This window comes from Amphibalanus amphitrite, unplaced genomic scaffold (assembly GCF_019059575.1).
Source record: "Amphibalanus amphitrite isolate SeventyFive unplaced genomic scaffold, NRLGWU_Aamphi_draft 000803F_arrow, whole genome shotgun sequence".
NCBI classification, from domain to species: domain Eukaryota; kingdom Metazoa; phylum Arthropoda; class Thecostraca; order Balanomorpha; family Balanidae; genus Amphibalanus; species Amphibalanus amphitrite.
The window spans coordinates 198,761-220,513 of record NW_024882297.1 but is presented as its reverse complement, the minus strand read 5'-3'; the positions used below and the strand labels follow the sequence as shown (position 1 = coordinate 220,513).

Below are 21,753 nucleotides of genomic sequence, written 5' to 3'. Positions count from 1 at the left end.
GGGCCTTCCCGATCTGGGGGCATCTTCTAAAGAATCCCCACGTCGGATCTTGGCTTTCACCCGCTGAACCGTTCGCCGAGAAACGCCACATCGTGCTGCGACTTGCGCCTCGGTCATGCCGGACCCGGCCGCCGCGCGCAGACAGCCAGCGACAAGTTGCCTCTTCGTCTGTTTTTCCATGACTGAACGCAATTTCAAGGTCAAATTTACACGGCCCACGGCTGACCGGTCAGTGAGGGGTCACGCCTGCGGTGATTGGCTGATCGTCCACCAATCACAGCGCTCGTTAGACGGCATATAAGAGAAGCGCCAGGACTTTCCGGACACCCTGTACAAGACTCCAGCATGTCTCGTACCAGACTCTGGCAAAACTTTTTCAAGACTTGCTAAGACTCTGGCAAGTCTTGAGCAAGTCTTGCAAGTTTTATCAAAGACTTGCAAGCCTTGCACAAGACTTCCAAATTCCAGACACATCGCCCTAAGATATCGTTTCAATTGTATTTATGTCGAGACCCGTATGTATGCGAAATCCATGAAGTGAAATGAAATGATGTTCCAACGTAAACGTTAAAATCAATATTCACAAAAATGTCCATCTGAGAACACATACTAACAGCCCTTTACTTTTCGAGTCACCCACACGTCACAGTCACATCACCTCATCACACGTTGACGTCACGTCACATCACAATTATCGTCGAGGCCGCCGTTTCGTCTGCATCCAGCCACTCGAACACAGGAGGATGTCGTTCGTCGTGCCTTGCATCGCATATTGTGAGCCGAGATTTTTGATTGCTGAAATGAAATGACATTCATATAATCAGGTATCCGCCATCCGGAGCCAGATGTAAAAAGGTGAGCCAGTATCAGCCAAAAAGTAGAATTGATGGGACTTTGAGTTAATTCAGTGAGCAATCGTTTTCGGTTAACCCTCGCCCATGTAGGGGGGGGGGGGTTGGTGCAACCCCCCCCCCCCCCTGAGTTTTTTCTTAGCTACACGCCGAACCGTTTCAGATAGCCTGCTCAAATTTTCAGTACCCTTTGGGGCATCCTTTGCGCAACTTTTGGTAAAATATTTTTTGTCAAGGTCATGTCAGGTCACGGAGTTATGACGTCATAAAGGGAACAACCTCCGGCCAGATTTACGCTAAATTGGAGATTGCTTCACATTGGTATAAATGCCGACTGACCTGACACACTGATGGATTGTTTTAGAATCAAAACTGGCTGATTTGACATTGGCACAATGTCCGTTGACATTTTGAAGGTTACTAAAGGTCAAGGTAAGGTCAGTGACCTCGGTTGACCTGTAATGACTTCTTGCACTTGTATGCCTTTTCGGGGGTATTTTGATGCCCTGAATTCGAATTTGCTATCCATTTCAGGCATCGTCGGTTGTTTCTTGTAGTTCATTTTGGGTCAGGGTCAGGTCAGTGACGTCACACGCCTGACGTGACCCAATGCACAAATGACCTTGCAGACTTCCGATGCTCCCAACGCATCATTTTTAGAGTTATGACATCGAAATATACACCAAACGATAGAGAATTGATCAAGGATCACGATAGTGAAGGTTTCAAGTCGAATCTCTTACCGTTTTGCCGCAATCGGCGCGGAAATCTGAAAAAGTTAGATTTTTCCGAAAATTTGACCTTTGACCGGTCATAAGTAGGTCAAATGTTGACCTAGGACCAAAAATATACCACCAATCGCGAGATCTCGTTGAGAGCAATCCGTTGGTCTTTTCCGCTAAGCTCTACGACGCTCCGTTTTCAAACGCCAGGGGGGGGTCGCACCCCCCCCCCCCTGCATGGGCGAAGGTGGCAAAACACCGTTTACGGGCGAGGGTTAAAGATATCAGCATATTTAGCTATCATACTCACATGTACGTACTATCCTATACATACACTCACCTGGGTCCAGTTTCGCCGCATGACGCTACCGTCAGCACTATTCCCTGTGTGGCAGGCAAAAAATGTCAGGTGATCAACTATTTTCAAGTGAACGTTTCGGCGCCGGTTTTGGTCTGTGATGATGTAAATATTGGGATCAATTTTCTTATTGTTACACGGCATGGCAGAAACTTACCGACCTGCATGTCGGAAGAGAAGACGGCAGACGGCACCGCAACGCACACACTCAACACTTCCGTCCTCACACCGCGAGCGGGCAGCGAATGGGACGGACGGAATGCGGCGGAGGGGGACGCGGAGTTTCCCCTCCTCGCCTCAGGCGGGATCTGCCGTCCGTCCCGGACGGCAGACCCCGCCTGAGGCGAGAAGCCGCCGGCCGAAGTCGCCCGCCGCCGACCGTACAGTCTCAAAAACGGACAAGTGGTCGCTAAATTCCAGTCGGTACAGTCTCTAGAACACATGTGCGTCGCCTACAACTGTTCTCCGTAGGACCGTGTGGAGCAAATGATCGCATTTGAGTGAGAATTCAGCGAGCCCTTTAATTAGGCGAAAAACATTAATTAAAGGTGTCAAGTGATTAGCGGGAGATGCCTGGGATCAGCACATTCTTGTAAGATTCTTCAATCTTACCATAATCAGCATTCTTGCCAGAACCTGCCTATGCCAGATTCTTATAAGATCTGTATGATGTTGGGCAATCTTGTACAAGATCTGCTCAATCTTACCAGAATCAGCATTCTTGCAAGAATCTGCCTATACCAGATTCTTATAAGATCTGTATGACGTTGGGTAATCTTGTACAAGATCTGCTAAGACTTACAAGACTGTCTTCAGAATCTTATAAGATCATGCAAGATAGTGAAGATTCTGGTAAAATCTTGTACGACGTATGTTCTGGGAGTCTAGCTCCACAAGCTATACCGATTCACAGGAGCTGAAGGCCCATAGACAGGGCTGCGGAGTCGATGGGTTTTCGGGTGACTCCGACTCCGACTCCGACTCCGATTCTGGACACTTCTCTCAAAATTCATATCGCTAGTTCAATACAGTAGCATGGCCTTCTTTTGACAAAATCTGATTTCGAAAGGTCAACACGACCCAGCCAGCAATATGCCTTGCGTTCGACATCCGGAAAAAGAGGGATAACTATCCGGTATCACCGATAATTATTTGGTATTGCAGGGACCATCGATGCAATGCAATTAGTCACATTTTTAGAAGTCCGGCTCAAGTCTGGCTGCCTGCCCAGCGTGCTTTGGCTATTGGTTAGGTCCGGCTATCTCGTAGCTGCTCTGGCTTACCGTGGCTTAAGTAGGTTGAGGTACGGCACAACTGATACGGCTTACGTCCGGTTGTGGTCCGGACGAGTTCCAGGATCGTGTGTCAGCTCCAGCAATATGGCCCCGCGCCAGACCCTGCCCGTACCTCGGCCGGAGTAAGATGCCGGAGCAAGCCAGGAAAATCAGATACGGCCCATGGCTTATTTTGCTGGCTGGGGAGCATACCTAGTATCGTCAAGCAAACTGGGGCAGAGCATGGCGTTGAGCCATGCAGCGTTCACTCCGACTCCAGAGTTTAAGTCGGGTATATTTTGGCGACTCCGACTCCGACTCAGACTCCGACTCCGGGCAGAATTGTCGACTCACACCGACTCCAGCTCCAACTCTGACTCCACAGCTCTGCTCATAGGCATCCCGGTATACATACGTATGCCTACCTATACCTATTACATAGGTAAAAAGGATCAACGTCTCAAAAATGTTAAAAATCCGTGCTCAGCCTCAGTCCTCTTCATCATAGGCGTAGGAACAGGGGGGGGCCGGGGGGGCCATGGCCCCCCCACTTTCGGAGGTGGGGGGCCAGCAATGTTAACTGGCCCCCCCCCCCCACTTTTTGCTGACTTAAGTGTCTGTCTGCACTGAAAACTTTTTTACCATTTCCTGAATGGTAAACCCGCCATAGCATGGTAGCTTGACACACAGACGTTTTTTACCACCTTCCAGATGGTACATTTTACTATTTCATGAAGAGTAAACTCGCCAGGGAGGGGTAACATGACACACAGACGTTTTTTACCATCTTCTGAATGGTAAACTCTTTTGATTTACTCTTGTCTAGAGTGTAACATTTTTCGGGTTACACTCTTTGAAAGGGTAAATCTTAAACGGAACCCTTTTCTAGGGAGTAACGCATCATCTACTCTGTGCTTTACCCTCCTACAGAGAGCATATTCTTCTGGCCTACCCTTTGTCACATGGTAATGTTTACTCTTTCCTTTAGTGTAAACCCCCCAGAGGATGGTAACGGACCCACAGACGCTCTTCAGAAGCTTCACGAAGCTTCTGTTAACCGGAGCTCACCAACTAAAAAAACATGCTTCAAGAGCAACAATGTATATTTGGCTTCCGTACAAACAATACGAGGGGCACACCAGCCATGCACATTGTGAGACTCTTCACTTATGCATACGAATTTATACGAAGCGTTCAGCAATGCACAAGCGGTAAATAAACACCACGATACAACTTGAATGCACTTTGAATGTGAATACAAGACATTCAGCGCCCTCATATTGAATAAGGCACAGCGCACAATATTTGAAGAGAGCGACGGCGTTCCTGGGTGGTCGCCCGTCTGCGTGAGATAATGAGACTGGATCACTACAGTGCAAGGCTTTTTCAAAATGCATAAACTTGTAGCATCACAACAAAATTAATGTACGTACTCACAACCTAGGCCACGTGGCCGTGCACGGGGTCCTGTTAACCAGGTCAAATTAGCACCACTCAACGGCATGCAATGCTCTAGCACATCGGTACTTACAATAAAATGTCCACAGAGGCTCTATAGGCGATGAACAACACGCAAGCACAATCACCAACGGCCACGCCGCGCGGCACCGACACTGCTCACATCCGCTCTCGGAGACCAACGGCCGAAAACTGACAGATGCGCGCGGCCTTCAAACCGCAAACGGCCGATCTCGTTTCTGATTGGCTGAGTGATTCCATTTCAAATATCATCTTCACGAGGGTAAACAAGATCCACGCATGAAACGACTATCTGTACACGAGTCACGATACCCAGAAGGAAAGTGTTTTCGTGATGATCTGGATCGCGAGAGTAATATTGATATTTGCATGGTAATAATACTCTTCGCTGGCGAATAAGTTCATATTAACCACGTACCGTTACTATGCACATAATGGTAGCAAAGAGTTACCCTTTCAATATACTCTTATTTTGCTGGTTTGATGAAAATGAACCCTCCAGGAGGTAGTAAAAAAGTTTTGAGTGTGTACCTAACCTACCACCCGGTAACTTGACAACTATTCAGCTTGCCCTTTAATGAGGATTCCTTTTTGTTTCTACAGCGTTATTGACCGCAATTTCCTTCACTCAATGAAGGAAACCATATCAGAGACAAGACTGTGAGTCCTGGTGACAGCATTTTGTTGAATACGAGGCGCGGGACAGCGAGCACTAAAAAGGTATAGGCAATATTAAGACAATACTAGCACGGTGCAGGAGAATGCGTATACAAACGACCAACGCTTGACCTTATCTGCTTGGGGTCGGCATAGTTCGTCAAAGACGTACTAGCTGGGGGCCAGGGTGACCGTGCCTCAGCCTCGTTTCAAACAGGCTGGGGGCCAGCAATGTCTGTTTCTGCCCCTCCCCCTTCCACTTTCAGTGCAGTGACGGTCGCAGAGGGGGATCAGGGCCATGCCCTTCCCCCCTCCAAAGGCTAATCAGGGGGCCATCATATCATTTGGCCCCCCCCCAAACAACCAATGGGCCCAGTGGCGCAGCCAGGGGGGGGGTCAGAGGGTCAGCTGACCCCCCCGAAATTTCTGTCGGGAGCCCGCTCGAGAAAGAGAGAGAGAAAGAGAGAGAGAGAGAGAGAGAGAGAGAGAGAGAGAGAGAGAGAGAGAGAGAGAGAGAGAGAGAGAGAAAGAGAGAGAGAGAGAGAGAGAGAGAGAGAGAGAGAGAGAGAGGAGAGAGGTCGCAATCTAATTGGACGAGCCCGCTTTGAGAAATGCCTACTGGGACACCACGGGTGAGGGGTCGGCCTGGGGCTCCAGGTGGATGGGGCCCGGGCCGCCGTGGATGGGTCCGGGCCCCCGGGTGGATTGGGCCCGGGCCCCCGATGGATGGGGTCCGGGGCCCCCGTTGGATGGGTCCGGGTCCCCGGGAGAACGGGCCCCGAGCCCCGGGTGGACGGGACCTGAACCCCCGGGAGAACGGGCCCGGGCCCCCGGATGGATGGGGCCTGGGTCCCCCGGTGGATGGGCCCGGGCCCCCGGGAGAACGGGCCCGGGCCCCCAGGAGAACGCCCCCTGGCCTCCTGGGTGGATGAGGCCCGGGCCCCGGGTGGATGGGGCCCGGGACCCCGGGAGAACGGGTCCGGGCCCCCTGGTGGATGGGGCCCGGGACCCCCGGTGGATGGGCCCGGGCCCCGGGAGAACGGGCCCGGGCCCCCAGGAGAACGGGCCCGCCGCCCGGGCCCCCTGGGTGGATGGGGCCCGGGCCCCGGGAGAACGGGCCCCGAGCCCTGGGTGGACGGGGCCCGGATTCCCGGGTGGATGGGGCCCGGGCCCTTGGGAGAACGGGCCCTGGCCCCCTGGGTGGATGGGGCCCGGGCCCTTGGGAGAACGGGCCCTGGCCCCCTGGGTGGATGGGGTCCGGGCCCCTGGGTGGACGGGGCCCGGACCCCCGGGTGGATGGGGCCCGGGCCCCGGGTGGATGGGGCTCGCCCCCCCCCCCCTGGTGGACGGGCCCCGGAGCCCCGGGTGGATGGGGCCCGGAGCCCAGGTGGACGTGGCCCGGGCCCCCGTGTGGATAGGGCTCGAGCCCCCGTGTGGATAGGACCCGGGCCCTCGGGTGAATGGGGCCCCCTAGGGTGACCCGCTTGCTCCGCAACGCGAACAAGGGGTATTTTCGATCGGTGGGCGTTTGGTTGGTCTTGTGTCCGTGGGTTATGTATCCATTTCGGTCGATTGCCTTTTGACGGCTAAGTATTTTGGTTTGGGAAAAAAATATCCATCGCATCGAGGTACAGTACAGTACAGTACAGTACAGTACAGTACAGTATGTTTTGGTAACCAAGGACAAGAAACATCGGAGAAAATGATAGAGGTGCTCGTGTCTAGTGATAACTGATAACCATGCGTTCTACTATAGAACATGCTAAGTATATTTCATAGCATAGGTTGACGTAGGCTACCTATTGAAAAATGGAGGCCATCGATGAATTACTATGTAGAGGTTTGAAATGTTAATATTTTTAAGAATATTGTTGCTCTTTATGCAAAAGTGATGAATGGATCTAGGACAAAATTGAATGCTCTTTTCAACTATGCCATTTTCAATTGTCAAACGTACCAGTTTATGCAGCAAAACCCGTGTAATTAAGTAGGTAAGTCATGAACAAATGCCATTTTCTTCAGCGATTTGTTCCACCTTGTTTTTGATCAATTAGCTTTTCATAATTTTTCCATGAGAGGTTTCTCTTGACCTGACCTTCAGGTGACATTGACATCCACCCTTATGCATGGGAGCAACATCAAATCACATGTTTGAACGTTTGAAACCACGAAAGGACTGCAAACGCGCCGCTAATGCGAGCCGGCATACGCCGAACGGCCAGCTTTGGCCTACTTTCCGACCTTTAGATCGGAATTTGACCTTGAATTGACCTTTAGGTCATTTGGGCCAGGGTCATGAAATTTCTAGGGTAGGTGTAAAATTGATAAACGCGTGGGTACTGAAAGTTACGTTGCGATCAGCCACTTTTTACGCGAGTTATTTGCGAAAAAAAAAACTTTAGGGGGGTTGCATCATGCATCAGCCCCTTCCCCCCTGTGCCGCGAGGGTTAAAAATTCTTGTGAGCGAATTCACGTAATGAAGAAGAGTAAAGGCACAATTTACTACAGCAGCCAATAGATGACTTAGAACAGGCACATGGGATGGGACTAGTTAAATATTGTCCGACGGAAGCAGGCAACAGATCCGATTGCATATATGCTATGCATATTGCGGAAGGGGCACATTTCGGCCTCGAAAGATACGAATTCTTACGTCATAGAACATATTTCTGTCGTGGTCAATTTGCGCAAAAATTGAGCACCGGATGATAACCGAGCTATTGTTCTATCCAAATGTTCTGGTTCAAACTCGCTCAGGGTTATCGTGCAAGTAAAGGGGGCCCGCTCAGCAGAATGTGTATGAAATATGGAGAGATTCTGAAAAATGGGTGGGGGGCCCGCACACTAGGGGGCCCGCTTTGGAGGCGATGACCCCCCCGAAATGAAATCCTGGCTGCGCCACTGAATGGGCCCCCATGGGCGTATGGGGCTCTGGCCCTTATTCGATTGTCACGAGACTCAAGAATCCCACGCTAGCTATTAACAGCTCCCAAACCAGTCTTTGAGGGTCCTACACTGATCTCGGAGGGCCCTTCAGTGGCGGTCAAGCGCCCACATTGACCGCTGAGAACCCACATTGACCTCATTTGAGGGCCCCTAAACCGGCCTCAAGGGCCCAGCCGGCGTCTGAGGGCCTCACACCGGCCTCTGGTGGCCTCATTTCTGTCTCTGGGGTGCCTTTAGGTGCCTTTAAGGGCCCCGCACTGAATTCTGAAGACCCGATGCCGGCCTCTAAGGGTCCGCATCGGCCTCTGAGGGTCCACCTTGGCCTGAGGGGTCCAACGCCGGCCCATGCCGGTCTTTTAGGGCCCCACACTGACCTCTAAGGGCCCATGGTGACCTGTAAGGACCCACATTAGCCTATGAGGCCTTGCACGGGATTCTGAAGACCTGATGCCGGCCTCTGAGGCCCATCTTGGTTTTTGAGGGCCTTCTGCTGGTCTCTGGGTTCCAACACCGGCCCATGCCGGTATTTTAGGGTCCCACATTGACCTCTAAGGGCCCCGCACTGGATTCCGGAGATCCGATGCCGGTCTCCAACGGTCCGCATCGGCCTCTGAGGGCCCACCTTGGCCTATGAGGGCCCTCCGCTGGTCTCTAGGTTCCAAGTCCCTCCCATGCCGGTCTGTTACGGCCCCACACTGACCTCTAAGGGCCCATGCTGGCCTGTAAGGACACGCATTAGTCTCTGAGGGCCTTGCACTGGATTCTGAAGACCCGATGCTGGCCTCTGAGGCCCATCTTGGTTTTTGAGGGTCTTCTGCTGGCCTCTGGGGTCCAACACCGGCCCATGCCGGCATTTTAGGGTCCCACACTGACCTCTGAGGGCCCATACTGGCCTGTAAGGACCCACATTAGCCTCTGATGGCCCAAGTCGGCATCTTAAGGTCTCATCCTGCCCTTTGCAGGCCCTGTACTGGTCTCTGAGGGCCTTAACCCTCGCCAGCCGGGGGGGGGGGGGGGTGCCGCCCCTCCATAGTTTTTTTTTTCGCGATAGCTCCGAACACGCCGGCGATAGAGAGCTGAAGCTTGGCATACCTGACCTTTGAATCAAACGGGATCTTTTGACACCAACCGCATTTTCGGGTCAGATCAGGTCACTGACCCATGTGGTCATAAGTGAACCTCTGCACGGTCTTCAGATGTCGCAACTTCGCAACGCCCTCACTGCCAGAGGAGATTTCACAGGGAAATGAACCTTGGAGGACCTAGTATCCAATAGGAGTCTTTCAACTTGTATAATGTATATCTCGGATTTTTCCTAAAGTTCATATGAGGTCAGGTCATTTTCGTGACCTCACCGACACCATTAGGTATAAGTCAATGGGGATAAACTGAAAACTTTTTCTGGCGCCGGGAATGATCGATCTCCAACTATCTCAAGCACACCGAATCGTGATTTCATGCACTCCTTGCAAGGTTCGATGCGTCACTTTTGCAATGTTGACCTTGCGCGACGTCATTTATGAAGTTATAAGGGTCTTATTAGTTTTTCGTCAATAACTAGGTACCGATCAAATTGAGCTAGCGAGTCGGGAAAGCCACCTATGGACTCAAGAAGACCTGCCGAATCGAATGATATGCGACATGACCTCCTTCGACCAATTTCGTGACCTGGGGACGCCGACCTGACCGTGACCCGAGGTCAACACCCTAAGTTTACCTCACCCAAACAAAAAGTATATCATTCGACGCGCCTGAGAGAGGCGAACACGATGCTGGCAAAATCGCGGCTCTGCGGCCATTTTTTGCGAAGTTATTCACCAAAAACGGAACCGTGCCTTGAGGCACTTGACCTGACCTCAGAGGTCACCGGTTTTTGTTTGTTTTGTTGGGTTAGGCCCTTTCGGTCCAATGAGACCATTTCAGAGCCGGAAGGATGATAGGATATAGGGGGAGACATTGGTCTGGGCAGGCACCCTAGTGAGTCGCCGGGGCTGAGCCCGTCCAGAGGACAGGCCACCCAGCCCCAAGGCACTCACTGCACCCGGCTACGGGGTGCGCTCCCTCGGGAGCAGCGGTGCCGCTCCAAGGGAGCAGCCCGCATGAGATAAAGTTGCCTGTCCAGCCCGGAGGGGGTTGCGGTGTGGAGGAGAAGGATTTCAGTATCCTGAGGATAGAAGCACGGAACGGTGTCAGAGGTCACCGGTTGACCTAGGACCATAAAATCGGGTATCGATCTCTGCGTCCCGTAACGGCGCACACGCTCGTTTTACCGCGACGCGCTAGCACCACCTGGGGCGAAACGGCGAGGGGGTCGTACCCGCCGGCCCGCCCCTTCGGCCAGCGCGTATGTAGAAAACCTATAGGACCGGGCCGTGGAGGGTTAAACTGGCCTCTGAAGGCCCAGACCGTCTAAAAATCCCACACCGGCCTCTGATAAGTGATAGTCAATCAGCCCAGTTGCAGTGGTCGCTGATATAAAACCTCTTAAAAACGTTATAGGCCTGGCTGAGCCTAGCTGGGCCGTTCATGCTGATTTTTATAGGTATATTGAAAAGACTCGCTTTGCACGTTTCACGCTTGCTCGTAATGAAAAAGTTGCTGGATGCCTCTGGAATTTGCATGGGTGCCAACGGCTGCGGAGGTCAGGGGAACGCGTCCATCAGTTTGAGCTTATGGACGGGAGACTCCCTGAAATTTCAACCATTTTTTTTCTTTTTTTGTCTCGATTTTTTTTTTTTACCTCTGAGCATGTTTGCGAAAACAAAGTGGCCGAAATCCGAGGAGAAATCGGATTTTGGGGGTAGGTTAGGTTTTGGACCTCTGGGACCCTGGCCCCCCCACTTTCGAAAACGTTCCTACGCCTATGCTCTTCATCCTCAAAAACAAAACCCATCCGTACTGTTACCTTCACGCCTCCATTTCGCGGGCTGGCGGTGACCCAAGGCGGTGACCCGGCTCACCAGACAACCGGTGCTGAATGCAAGTCCTCACCGGACTACAGTAGCGGCGGAATACTTTCAATTAAGGGGGGGGGCACTGCCGACTTTAGGTCCCATTCTTTCCATGCAACGCCCATAGGGCTAATGTTAAAATGCCAAAATCAAGGGGGAGCACCGAACACGGTGCCCCGGTAGTGGCGGATCCAGGGGGGGGCAAAATGGGTATTTGCCCCCCCCCCCAAACGGCATAATTTTAACATTACGCCTATGGACGATGCATGGAAAGAATCGATAAATTGTTATGGTTTGCCCCCCCCCCCAAAAAAAAAACTCTGAGCTGGATCCACCCCTGTGCCCTCCCGGTTCCGCCGCCTATGCCGGACTTGGCCGGACTATACCCTATAGCCTATGGCCTATGGCCTCTCTAGGGTGACCGTTTGAGCGGCATGGCGGGCTGTCCTCATCGGGGGGCATTCCCGTAAGACGGTCTCTATCGCCGCGGCGTACCGTCGCTGGTCCTCACAGACACGCGTATTTGGAATTTCCGACCTCGACGAGCATCTGTGGTAGAAAACCACCACTTTGGTAGGGGAAACTACTGCTGTCTGCTACCGTTTGCACTGCATGTCTCGCTGTAGTTGCGACCGATTGCGACATCTATGCAAGTCAGCAAGGGTACGTGCCTTAGCGATATACGTACTTTATAATTTTCGTACTTTTTCGATGTGTTTTTTCTTCTTTGACGTACTTTTGTCTAGGTATACGTACTTTGTACTGTGCGTACCTACCTCTGCGATACGCCTACTTGTCCTTGACGTACTTATTCCATACGTACTTTATACTCGACGTACTTTTGCGATACGTACTTTTGCCCTTGACGTACTCTTGTCCATACGTATTACCAGAGCTGGGCAAGTGCGTTCCTTTAGTGCGTTCCTGCGTTCTTCCGTACGTACGCACCGCCCTTTTTAGGAACGCAAGAACGCAGGAACGCAAAGTTTTTTCAAAGGAACGCAAGTAAGAGGAACGCACCACCCGAAATTTTGAAGCGTTCCTGCGTTCTTGCGGAACCACCCGAAAAATTATATTGCTGGCAATGAACTCTGTGTCAAATGTTTGAATCTCGAGTACGTGTGTTTGCCGGTAGAGGCGCCACTTGTCGGTCGAATCGAGGAAGGCTTGCTTAGATTTAGTGGTGATGTTTACTATTCGATTCGGTTTCAGGCATTAAATGTGTAAAGAAATATGATAACTTTTACTTAGATACATCTTTCAACTTAACTATTATTTTTAAGCAGGTTGTATTTTTGTTGAAAACCCTACGGATGATATTGGTAAAACGTATTTCAGATATTCGATTCGGAAAAGAGATGTCGAGTTGCTTTTCGGCCCCGTGTCGCCATTCTGGGTATTCTGTGATCGATTCGCCCCGTGTTTGGTTGGGCCCGCGCCGCGTGGTTCGGCGGTATTTCTTTGTCCACGACTTCGGTTGTGAAGAACACGCCTGTAGTGTTGGACTGGCGCAATTTGCCTACCTTGTCCGCTACAGTGTTGCGTTGCACTGATTTTGGTATGATTTGCTGCTTGGTAGAGCCAGAATACAATACGGGTTAATAGTTTGGGACGCAGGAACGCAGGAACGCAAACGCACCGAGCGAAAAAAATTGAGGAACGCTATTCCAGGAACGCACTAGCCGCGGCCGGAGGAACGCAGGAACGCTAACGCACTACCGAAAATCGAGGAACGCGCCCAGCTTTGCGTATTACGTACTTTATGCTGTACGCACTTTTACGATATGTGCTTTTGTCCTTGACGTACTTTTGTCCATGCGTACTTAATAATCCACCTATACGTATCTTCTTCGATACGTACTTTTGTCCAGTGTCCTTGACGTACTTTTATCCATTCGTGCTTTATACTGTAGGTACGTACTTTTGCCATGCGTACTTTTGTCCTTGACGTAGTTTTGTCCATGCGTACTTTATACTGTACGAACATTTGCGATAGGTACGTACTTTTGTCCTACGTGCCAGGTGCGTCACCACAGATTTTCGACAGGGGGGACGGATCGGCCGACTAAAAACCCAAAATTAGGTTTCGTTACCGTACTTTTTCAGGCCGATGCATTATCTGTTCAACGATACTGGGCTGAATTCCTACGCGGTACGCGTCTGAAGTATTCATTTTTACACGGGTAACCAGAGCCTCCGGTCTTCTATCACAGGGTAGGTATAATTTTGACACCGGCCGTCAATCTGATAGTTAACTGTTTATGTATACATCATACGTGGTGGTTGCTTTAGGTATTTGTCACAACTCTGAACTCATAATCTCCTTTGGTCTCCAGTATGAATGGGCGGCGCGGGTCGGCGCGAAGCGCCGCGAGATTTTCGTCGAGGTCGGAAATGTATATGCATAGATGTCGCTACAATAGCTTGACATGCAGTGCAAATTGTAGCAGACAGCAGTAGTTTCCCCTACGAAAGTGGTGGTTTTCTACCACACACGCTCGTCGAGGTCGGAAATTCCAAATACGCCACAGACACAGGAACAACGGTCTTCTCAGGCCGAAAAAGCATCTCCCTCCTAACAAAACAAACAACAGCCAAACAAAAAGTCCAGAATATATACCTACACGCACGCGTAGGGCCTAGGCTAATCGCAAACCTAGAAGATCCCTAAAAATCTTGCTAAAAATATAAAGACTTTTGAAAAAAAGTCGCATTATCCTAGAGTTACAAATAATATTGCAGGGTGATTGCATTTTGTGTTTTATGATGACAACCATGAAATCAACGTAAAAACTACAATATTACCCATTTTCAATGAATTTAGATATTGTTTTCATTACAATATTGAGGGAATATAAATTTAACTCTGCCATTAATTTCTTTGAGTTACATACTTGGAAGACTTGACGAGCGGAAACTTTGAAGCATTTTGTAGACAAATATGGTCATCAAACGCGTCATATATGTCTACAATTTTCATAACTGGTTTGTTTGTTGTGAAATTTTTGTCAAGTTGGTATATCAATAGGGCCTTGGTCAAGTTACTGAAGTGCTGGGTGAGCACTGAGCTGATAATTGATTAAAGGTAAATATGTTATATATAGTTTTTCGCAGTGTTCGAATAACTATGTGGACTGAGCTAAGGTGCCTTCAATTGCCTATATTTATTGTCATAGCCTGGTAGTTCATTATTTGAGTTATACTTTGAGTTATACTTTGGTCATTATTTTGTTTGGCTTTCAGCACGAGAATTGCTAGCTGAATTACTGAGAAAACTGGTTGGCACACATTCATTGGAGTGGAGATATGAATAATATTTTCAAAATAAGTTTTGAACACTGACGATGTACCTAATGTTAATGTTAATCGCCGTGCAATTTATTAACTAGTTCAGACATAATTCTTGAGAAGTTTTCTATCACTGTGGGGCTGTAGGTATGGGCAAATATGAGCTATGAGTCTGTGAATTAGTAAATTAATTTGATGAAATTGATGGTCTGTGAAATCTGGTGAAATCAATGTGCGCCAACCAGTTTTCTCAGTAATTCAGCTAGCAATTCCCGTGCTGTGTTCAAAAAGATATTTACAGTTAAGGGCAAACTTAAAATAAATAAACTATAATAGTTATCTTTACAAATGCATACATTTTAAACTATAACTATTATAATTATATTAACTATTATAATTATATAACTATATATATAACTAAACTATAAAATATTTAAAAAAGTGCATTTCATTCATTTGTCAGTTTTATTTTTATAATTCAATTAAGTGGTGCAGTAGGGGTTTACTGCTGATTTTCGTTAGTTGTCCTCTGTGATGTGTGATCGACTGTCAAATATATGCTGTGCTTTTTTATTCAGTCTTACAGAATAACAACATTACATTGGGAACCTGGCTGGAAGGCTGTTCATAACGTCTTACTCTTAACTAAAATAATATTTAATGGAACTCTGATTTTAAATAGTTGTGTTAACCACTGATAATTTGGGTGACCAATAAATATCGTACAACATAGTTATTTGTTCTTGTGTTATGTGTCAAAATCATCTCGTTATTTGACTTTTGGCATGGCACCATTATTCAGGTCATTGTTCATGCGTTGTGGGTCCTGTATGGAGTCACACTGATGGCGCTCTGTCTGTCTGTCCCCAGGTTGTGGTGATGTTCGAGATCTGGCCGACTCTGCCCCACCAGTCTGTCGTTCTCAGCCCGTGAACCCTGCCTCGTAGACATGCCGTGCCTCCGTCGGCGGCCGACCCCGCCGCCCGTCGCCACGCCCGTCCGGCGGCCGCGAGTTCGCCGAGAGCCGCAGCCAACTCCCGCAACACCGACGCCCGGCCTGCCAGTGGTTGTGTGCAGTCCCGTGCCGCCGCCCCGGCTGAGGCCCAACCTGTTCATAACGCCCAACCGGCGGAGGGCGAGACAGAGCCAGAAGACCACGCCGAAACCACTGGCCAAGCCGAAACCCACGCCGAAACCCACGCCGAGCAAAGCTGGTGTGGTGGCTGGCAATTCATTGCCTAAGTCGAAGCTCACTCCGAGAAAAGCTGTTGAAGCGGCCAGCAATTCACCGGCTAAGCCCAAGCCGTCGCCGAGCAAAGCTGGCGTGGTGACCGGCAGTGGCAGTGCGGCCGAGAAAAGTCGGACCGGAAAGAAGCGGGTTCTGGCCTCAGATACGGCCCCTGCCGTTGAAGCCAGTGTGGACACACCGGTGGGCAAAAGTGAGCCGGAGCCTGTCGTGCAGACCGCCGACGCCAAGCCTGGTCGGGCTGGTATCAGCGGGGAGAAGAGAGCTGAATCTCAGCCGCCCGCGCCGCTGGCCTCCGCCACTGCGCCACAGACAAAGACGGCAAGTGGCACTCGTGGCAAGAGGCAGTCTGCAAGCGCACCTGCCAAAACAACTACAGAAGATGCAAAGACGCCGAACAGTAAGAAGCAACAGGCGAACACCTCGACCAGAGCCACTACAGCTAATGCAAAGACGCGGAATGGCAAGAAGGAACAGGAAAACGCGTCTTCCGAAGCAGCAACAGCAGATGCAAAGGCGTCAAGGGGCAAGAAGAAACAGGAAAACGGCTCTACCAGCGCAGCGACAGGAGATGGAAAGATATCAAGTGGCGAGAAGGAACCGGAAAACGCCTCTGTCAAATCTGCCACAGCAGATTCAAAGACACGTAGTGGAAGAAGGCAACAGACAAACGCCCCCGCCAAAGGGGCAACAGCAGATGCAAAGACAGCGAGTGGTAAGAAAGAACAGGAAAACGTCTATGCCAAAGCAGTAATAGCAGATGCAAAGACGCCAACTCGTTCCAGGCAGGAACGTGCAACGAACGTTGGCAAAAGCGCCTCTGCTCCGGTCAGGAAGACTCCGCGCCTGGCACAGGCCAACGAGAGACAAGTCGTTGAGACAACCGACCAGACTATGTCTAAAGGAAAGACCAAAGCACGATCTGAAGTGGAGGCGGCAGGAACCGATTCCGCTCGCTCGCGAAGTGCTAAAGTCACCAAGCCAAAGGAAACGAAAACACCGAGTCGAACGAGGGCAGCGATAAAGGCTGCTACTACACGTGGTGGACGCACTGATGATACGGACAGTGTCAGTGAACCGCTTGCAGAGATCGCGGAAGGGGATGAAGTGACAGCTCCAACTGCCGCCGATAGTCGCTCCAAAACCGGATCAGAGAATGCTGGAAAATCGAGCAAGTCCGCTAGTACGGGGCCCATAACTGCCGCGTCCAGCTCTGCGAGTGTTGATGGCGGTGCTGCCACGACATCCTCAACCTCCGATGTTCAAATGGATTCTGCGCGACCGGCAGATAAGTTACCCAGGGCAGGCACCTCGCCGCTGAAGAGGCCTCGGACCGCTGCTCCGAGCGATCCTGTGGACGCCGCTGCTTTCGGCACGCCCTCCAAGAAGCAGCGTCTCGGCGCCATGCCGGCGACCAAGGCGGTGGCAGGACAGGAGGAGGCAGCACCGAGTCCCACTCGGTTCACCGGCATCCTACCGCGCCCGCCGCTGCCGCCCGCGCCACTCAGCTCAGTCGCTCCGGCGGCGCCGGCGGTGGTGAGGGAACCTCTGCCTCCGGCGGCGGCCACTCCGCAGCGCCGCCGTCTGCCGCGACACGTCACCTCGACTCCGTGCGGTCCTGCGGTGCCGCCCGCGCCGGCCGCCGACTCTGCTCAGACCTGCTACGGCTTCCTGGAGGACATGGAGGAAGCCGAGGAGGCGGAGGGCAGCGCGCCGCTGGAGGAGGTGGTGTCGCCAGTGGGTGTGCGCCGCGCCCGTCCGCCGCTGCCGGCGCGCTCCCACCGGCTCCGGGACACCACCAACCTGCCCAGCCGGTTCACGGTGGGCCGGCTGACGCGCAAACCGGCCGGCGAGCGCTCAGAGGTGACCACCACGGTGGCGTCGCAGCTCATGGACCCCGAGATCACGTTCAGTAAGGTGAGTAGCAGCTGACAGCTGTCTGATTGTCTTTACCATCCAGAGGGAGACGCTGCGCTCTATTTAGCGATAGGTTACGAGGCATTATCAACCGAATTGTTGATGCATGGATGCTGTCTTGTTAACCAACAGAGTTGAGACGTCACAAGTTTTTTGTTGTGATGTCTCGTTTTTTTACATCTTGCCGCTGATCTATGAGTGGGTGAAATGGTACTCAACAGTGTTGGAAATAAGGCCCTTTTCTGGTTTCAGTCTGATCCAAAAGATTTTGGTCTCTTTTACAAATTTGAATTTATGCTCCAGCACCTAAAATAATCTAAATATTCCCTTCTGTATGATGAAAACTGTAATTGTTACATTTAAACCTGCAGAAATGACATTGGAAATGACACGTTTGATCAGTTATCACATTTAGTAGGCCAAACATTTGGCTTTGCTATTGGCTGTCCTATAAGCTGGCCGGTTTTCCGGACAGATTTTGTTCTCCGGGCCCAGGACTGAAATGAAAATTCCAACACTGAATGTTAGAGTCTCTGTCGTTACTCCAACCTTCATTCCCCGTTTGAATCCAATTAAAGGCCCAGTATGTTCCATTGTTGACTGCAGCTGTCTGGTCTTTCTGTTCTGTTTATTTCGGTACATGATTTAATGTGTTCCGCCACTGACCTGTTGTGGTCCATAGCTGATTGTGCGGGCTGATTTCTGGAGAGGTTATCGTTTTAGAGTGGTTGTGGTCATATTATTCCATCGTAACGGCTCCCAAAACACAAATTATCATCATGATATTTAGAAAGTGTGTTAACTCTGACCAGCTCCGTCCCTGTTCTGTGACTGAACATTGGTCTGTGTCCTGCCAGCTGACCTGTCTGTGCCCTATTGCTGGCTGTGTGATCCACTGTATACCGCTCGCTGCTGACCTCTTTCCCCTGTTCCATCCCCACCAGCCGGCCAGTCGCAGCTACTCGCGGCGGCGCCACCCATCCGCCAGCGCCGCTGGCCACTCGACCCTGGGTCACAGCACGCTGGGGTCGGAGGCTGGCTCGACAGCCGGCGACTCGACTCGGACCAAACACCGGCGCCACCACAGGGAGCGGGACGAGCAAGTAGAGGTGAGCAGACCGACCGACAGGTGGCGGTCAGGTGCCGCCGTCCGGCTCTGGACAGGGCGGTTTTCTTTGGGCTGGGTTAGGATTGGAAGTTTCTTTTTTTTACCTAACCTCTATTGTAGGTATCTAAGGTAAATTGCAAGCACGCACAAGTGAATAATATGTGTTTGGCTCAAAAGCTGAGTTCCTTACAGCCGTGCATGTCTCCAACGTAGGCTATCGACATCGTAGCATTTGTATGTTTGTGTGAGAGGGATTAGCTATCTAAAATATGACGATCCTGCTTGCAGGTATCATTTGTTACTATGAACTACCTGAATTGCATTCATATAGTCATACGCAGCTAAAATGTTCTGAGGTGTGTCCTGAATCTTTTACATTATCCAATAGCAACATAGTTAGATGAACTGCCTGGATGGGTTTCCAAGGGATGGGATGATACATCGCCATGCGTTGTCCATTCAACTCGATTGCCAGCCCACGAGATTGCTCACCTCACCATGTGTTCACATTCACTACTGTGTATTGGTTTGTGTTTGTCACCACCGACGCTGGCCGTGTGTGTGTGTCACTTGTGGAGCGTAGCGTGTGTTGCGGAACGGTGTCCACTGTCCACGTCATGTGCCTACCTTCACCACTGAATGTGAGGGAGCGTTGTGTTTATTTGTTACCACCACTGATGTCTGGCCAGTGACCACTTGTGTGTGTCTGACTCCCATGTATAATGTCCACAGTAGCTCCTGTTCAGCGAAGCGCTGTTCCGTCACTGGCTACCGGCTGTGTGTGCGGAACTCATGTCCACTGTCCACACTGTTATTGCTGCAGTGGTGTGAGTTTACCACTAACGTCTTCCTGTGTGTTCCCCGGCAGGCGGAGCTGGACCGCTGGGCCGCGCTGGTCAACAGCCGTATGAGCGAGGTGGACAGTTTTGAACTGGTGGTGGAGCGTGGCTGATATTCGCGCCCAGGTCAGACTGTTACCCGGTACAGACCCGACTAGTGGACTCTGCTCAGCCCCTGAGGTGTGTGTGAGCTCAGTCCCCAGACAAGGAGTACGTTCAGAGATAGACACTCGTAGCTGTCAGTGACTGTCTCTCTTCACGAACACACTGCACCCAGACTGGTAGTAACAGTGTCTGGGCAGACCCGTGAGACGCCGTGCTGAAGGGTCCCACACTGAGCGGTTCCAGGCGACCGCGCCTGGTGGCTACGTCTGGTATGTGTATCATTCAGGCAGCCGCGGCCTGGTGGTCACGTCTGGTATGTGTGGCGGTGCGTATCCGTGTGGTTGCCTTCGAGCTCTGATAGCGTGACCACAGGGCGATAGACAGTAAGAGCTGGCACGTGACGAACGTGATCGGTTCCCAGAAGTCGTGACGGTAGTGGCTCTGTGGCGAGGCGCTCGGCTTGAACGGATTCAAGTAGTTTTGAATCCAGAAGCAATGGTGGCTGCTGCTACAAGATGGTATGAACGCAGAAAGGCGTTCCTCATTCACTCGAGCTCGGCAAACTAGAAGCAGACAAAACTAGAGATTTCGTACACTGAGATTAGGAAGTTGCTGTGAGATTTTACACTCCCTTGTGGAATTTATCCCTTTCACGTCACCTTCATCGTTAGGTACCTATTTGCTATGTTCTGATGTACATTCTCCGGCGGCTGCTACAATTCATTCATGATCACAAACTTCACTGTGTTCTTGGTCACAGGAGTGGTACAGCTCCTCCTCATTCTGTGCTCTGTGGCCAATCTTTGTGGCCCCTATTTACGATTTTAAATGATGTGAATGTCTTAGTTGCCTGGTGCCGTTTTAGTCGACTTTTGAAACCTTATTGCTTTGACGCGGTCGCTGGGGCCATGGATGTGTTTTTCCATGTGCTGGCTGGCACGTTCCTGTATGTTGCGGGCGTGGGCGCTTCGTAGGGAATAGTTACGTTGAGTATCTGCTTCTCTTTCCTGTCTACTTATTACGTACGTAAAGCCATTTAGCTGGGACCGGATTGCCATGGGCTTGTACAAATGGCTGGTTTTGCCGGCTCCTTTTCTAACCCGCAATTGCTACTTACAAACACGACCATTGTCAATGCGACATTACTCGCCGCGGATGTTTTACAGTTTTGTTCTTTCTATTGTGCCACTTTGATAATAGTTGTATACTGTGCTTCTAGCCGCTAGGCATCAGCACCGTGTATGCTTCGAGTGCAGGATGCTGTATTTGATAGTATTTACGTCACCCTGTTGTACAAAGGAGAATACATTCACAGGCTTTAGGAGACGTATTCTGTTTAACATAGCATTTTGTTGCTAGCGAGACAATAAATAGAATATTGTCGAAACAAACTGGTTTCAGACTCCTTTTTTTTAATAAATCGCCTATCCTTGCGATTAGTGGGAAGTACAATGTAATAGCGATCGCTTTCCTCATAATGAATTCATCCCGGGTTGTGAGGTTCAGCCGGGCCATGTAATCAAAGACAGGTTTCTTCACTCACCGATCGTAGATACGGTCACTATCTTGGAATAAAGGTCGAGATCGAGGTCCTGTCTCGGAGCCTGAGTTCGGGTAAACTAATGCGTTTTGAATGGTACGGCTACCTGTTAAAAGTAACAAATTTACGTTTACGTAGGACTATAAAAGAATTCGGGCTCTAAATTCTGCCATATTCACGGAGCGGAGTGCAGTGCAGGTCCAATCCGTCCAATCCAAGAAGCTGTGCTTAGCGGGGGCTCTGTCCCTACGAATCCTTCCATTCAAAAGGTTCGAACTTAAAAAAACACCTGGTTTTAAGTTCGAACCTTCAAAAGGTTTTCGAAAAAAAACAAAAAAAAAACGAACTTAAAAAAATATTTAAAAAAAAACACCTGGTGGCATAAAGTAATCTTGGTGGCATAACACGTCGATTGCCGAGGCTCGATAAGCGAGCCGCACCCGGACGGTGCGCAGTTGATAGTTGAAATCA

The 21,753-nt window shown here is 50.5% G+C and overlaps 1 protein-coding gene and 1 long non-coding RNA gene across 3 annotated transcripts; one reads left to right on the top strand and one right to left on the bottom strand.

Moving 5' to 3' along the window:
• Positions 1–496: 496 nt before the first annotated feature.
• Positions 497–2,235, bottom strand: LOC122366393. The gene is made up of 3 exons (XR_006253879.1): positions 2,093–2,235; positions 1,914–1,957; positions 497–795 (listed from the first exon to the last, which is right to left on the bottom strand). It is a non-coding gene; the product is annotated as an uncharacterized LOC122366393 (long non-coding RNA).
• Positions 2,236–13,974: 11,739 nt separating this feature from the next.
• LOC122366392 (proteoglycan 4-like) lies at positions 13,975–21,068 on the top strand. Of its 2 annotated transcripts, none has more exons than XM_043338602.1 (4): positions 13,975–14,324; positions 15,398–17,690; positions 18,635–18,799; positions 19,667–21,068. In XM_043338602.1, the coding sequence occupies exons 2-4, from the start codon at positions 15,477–15,479 to the stop codon at positions 19,748–19,750; spliced, it is 2,463 nt and encodes an 820-aa protein (XP_043194537.1). In that variant the 5' UTR covers positions 13,975–14,324; positions 15,398–15,476; the 3' UTR covers positions 19,751–21,068. The 2 variants fall into 2 exon arrangements, with proteins under 2 accessions (XP_043194537.1, XP_043194539.1); XM_043338604.1 differs by lacking the exon at positions 13,975–14,324 and adding an exon at positions 14,336–14,383.
• The last annotated feature ends 685 nt before the right edge of the window (positions 21,069–21,753 follow it).

Bases quoted from the DNA above. Each gene is read 5' to 3' on its own strand.
- LOC122366392 (XM_043338602.1), top strand. From the start codon at position 15,477: ATGCCGTGCCTCCGTCGGCGGCCGACCCCGCCGCCCGTCGCCACGCCC. The intron at 17,691-18,634 runs GTGAGTAGCAGC...CATCCCCACCAG, and splicing joins CCGAGATCACGTTCAGTAAG to CCGGCCAGTCGCAGCTACTC. The intron at 18,800-19,666 runs GTGAGCAGACCG...GTTCCCCGGCAG, and splicing joins AGCGGGACGAGCAAGTAGAG to GCGGAGCTGGACCGCTGGGC.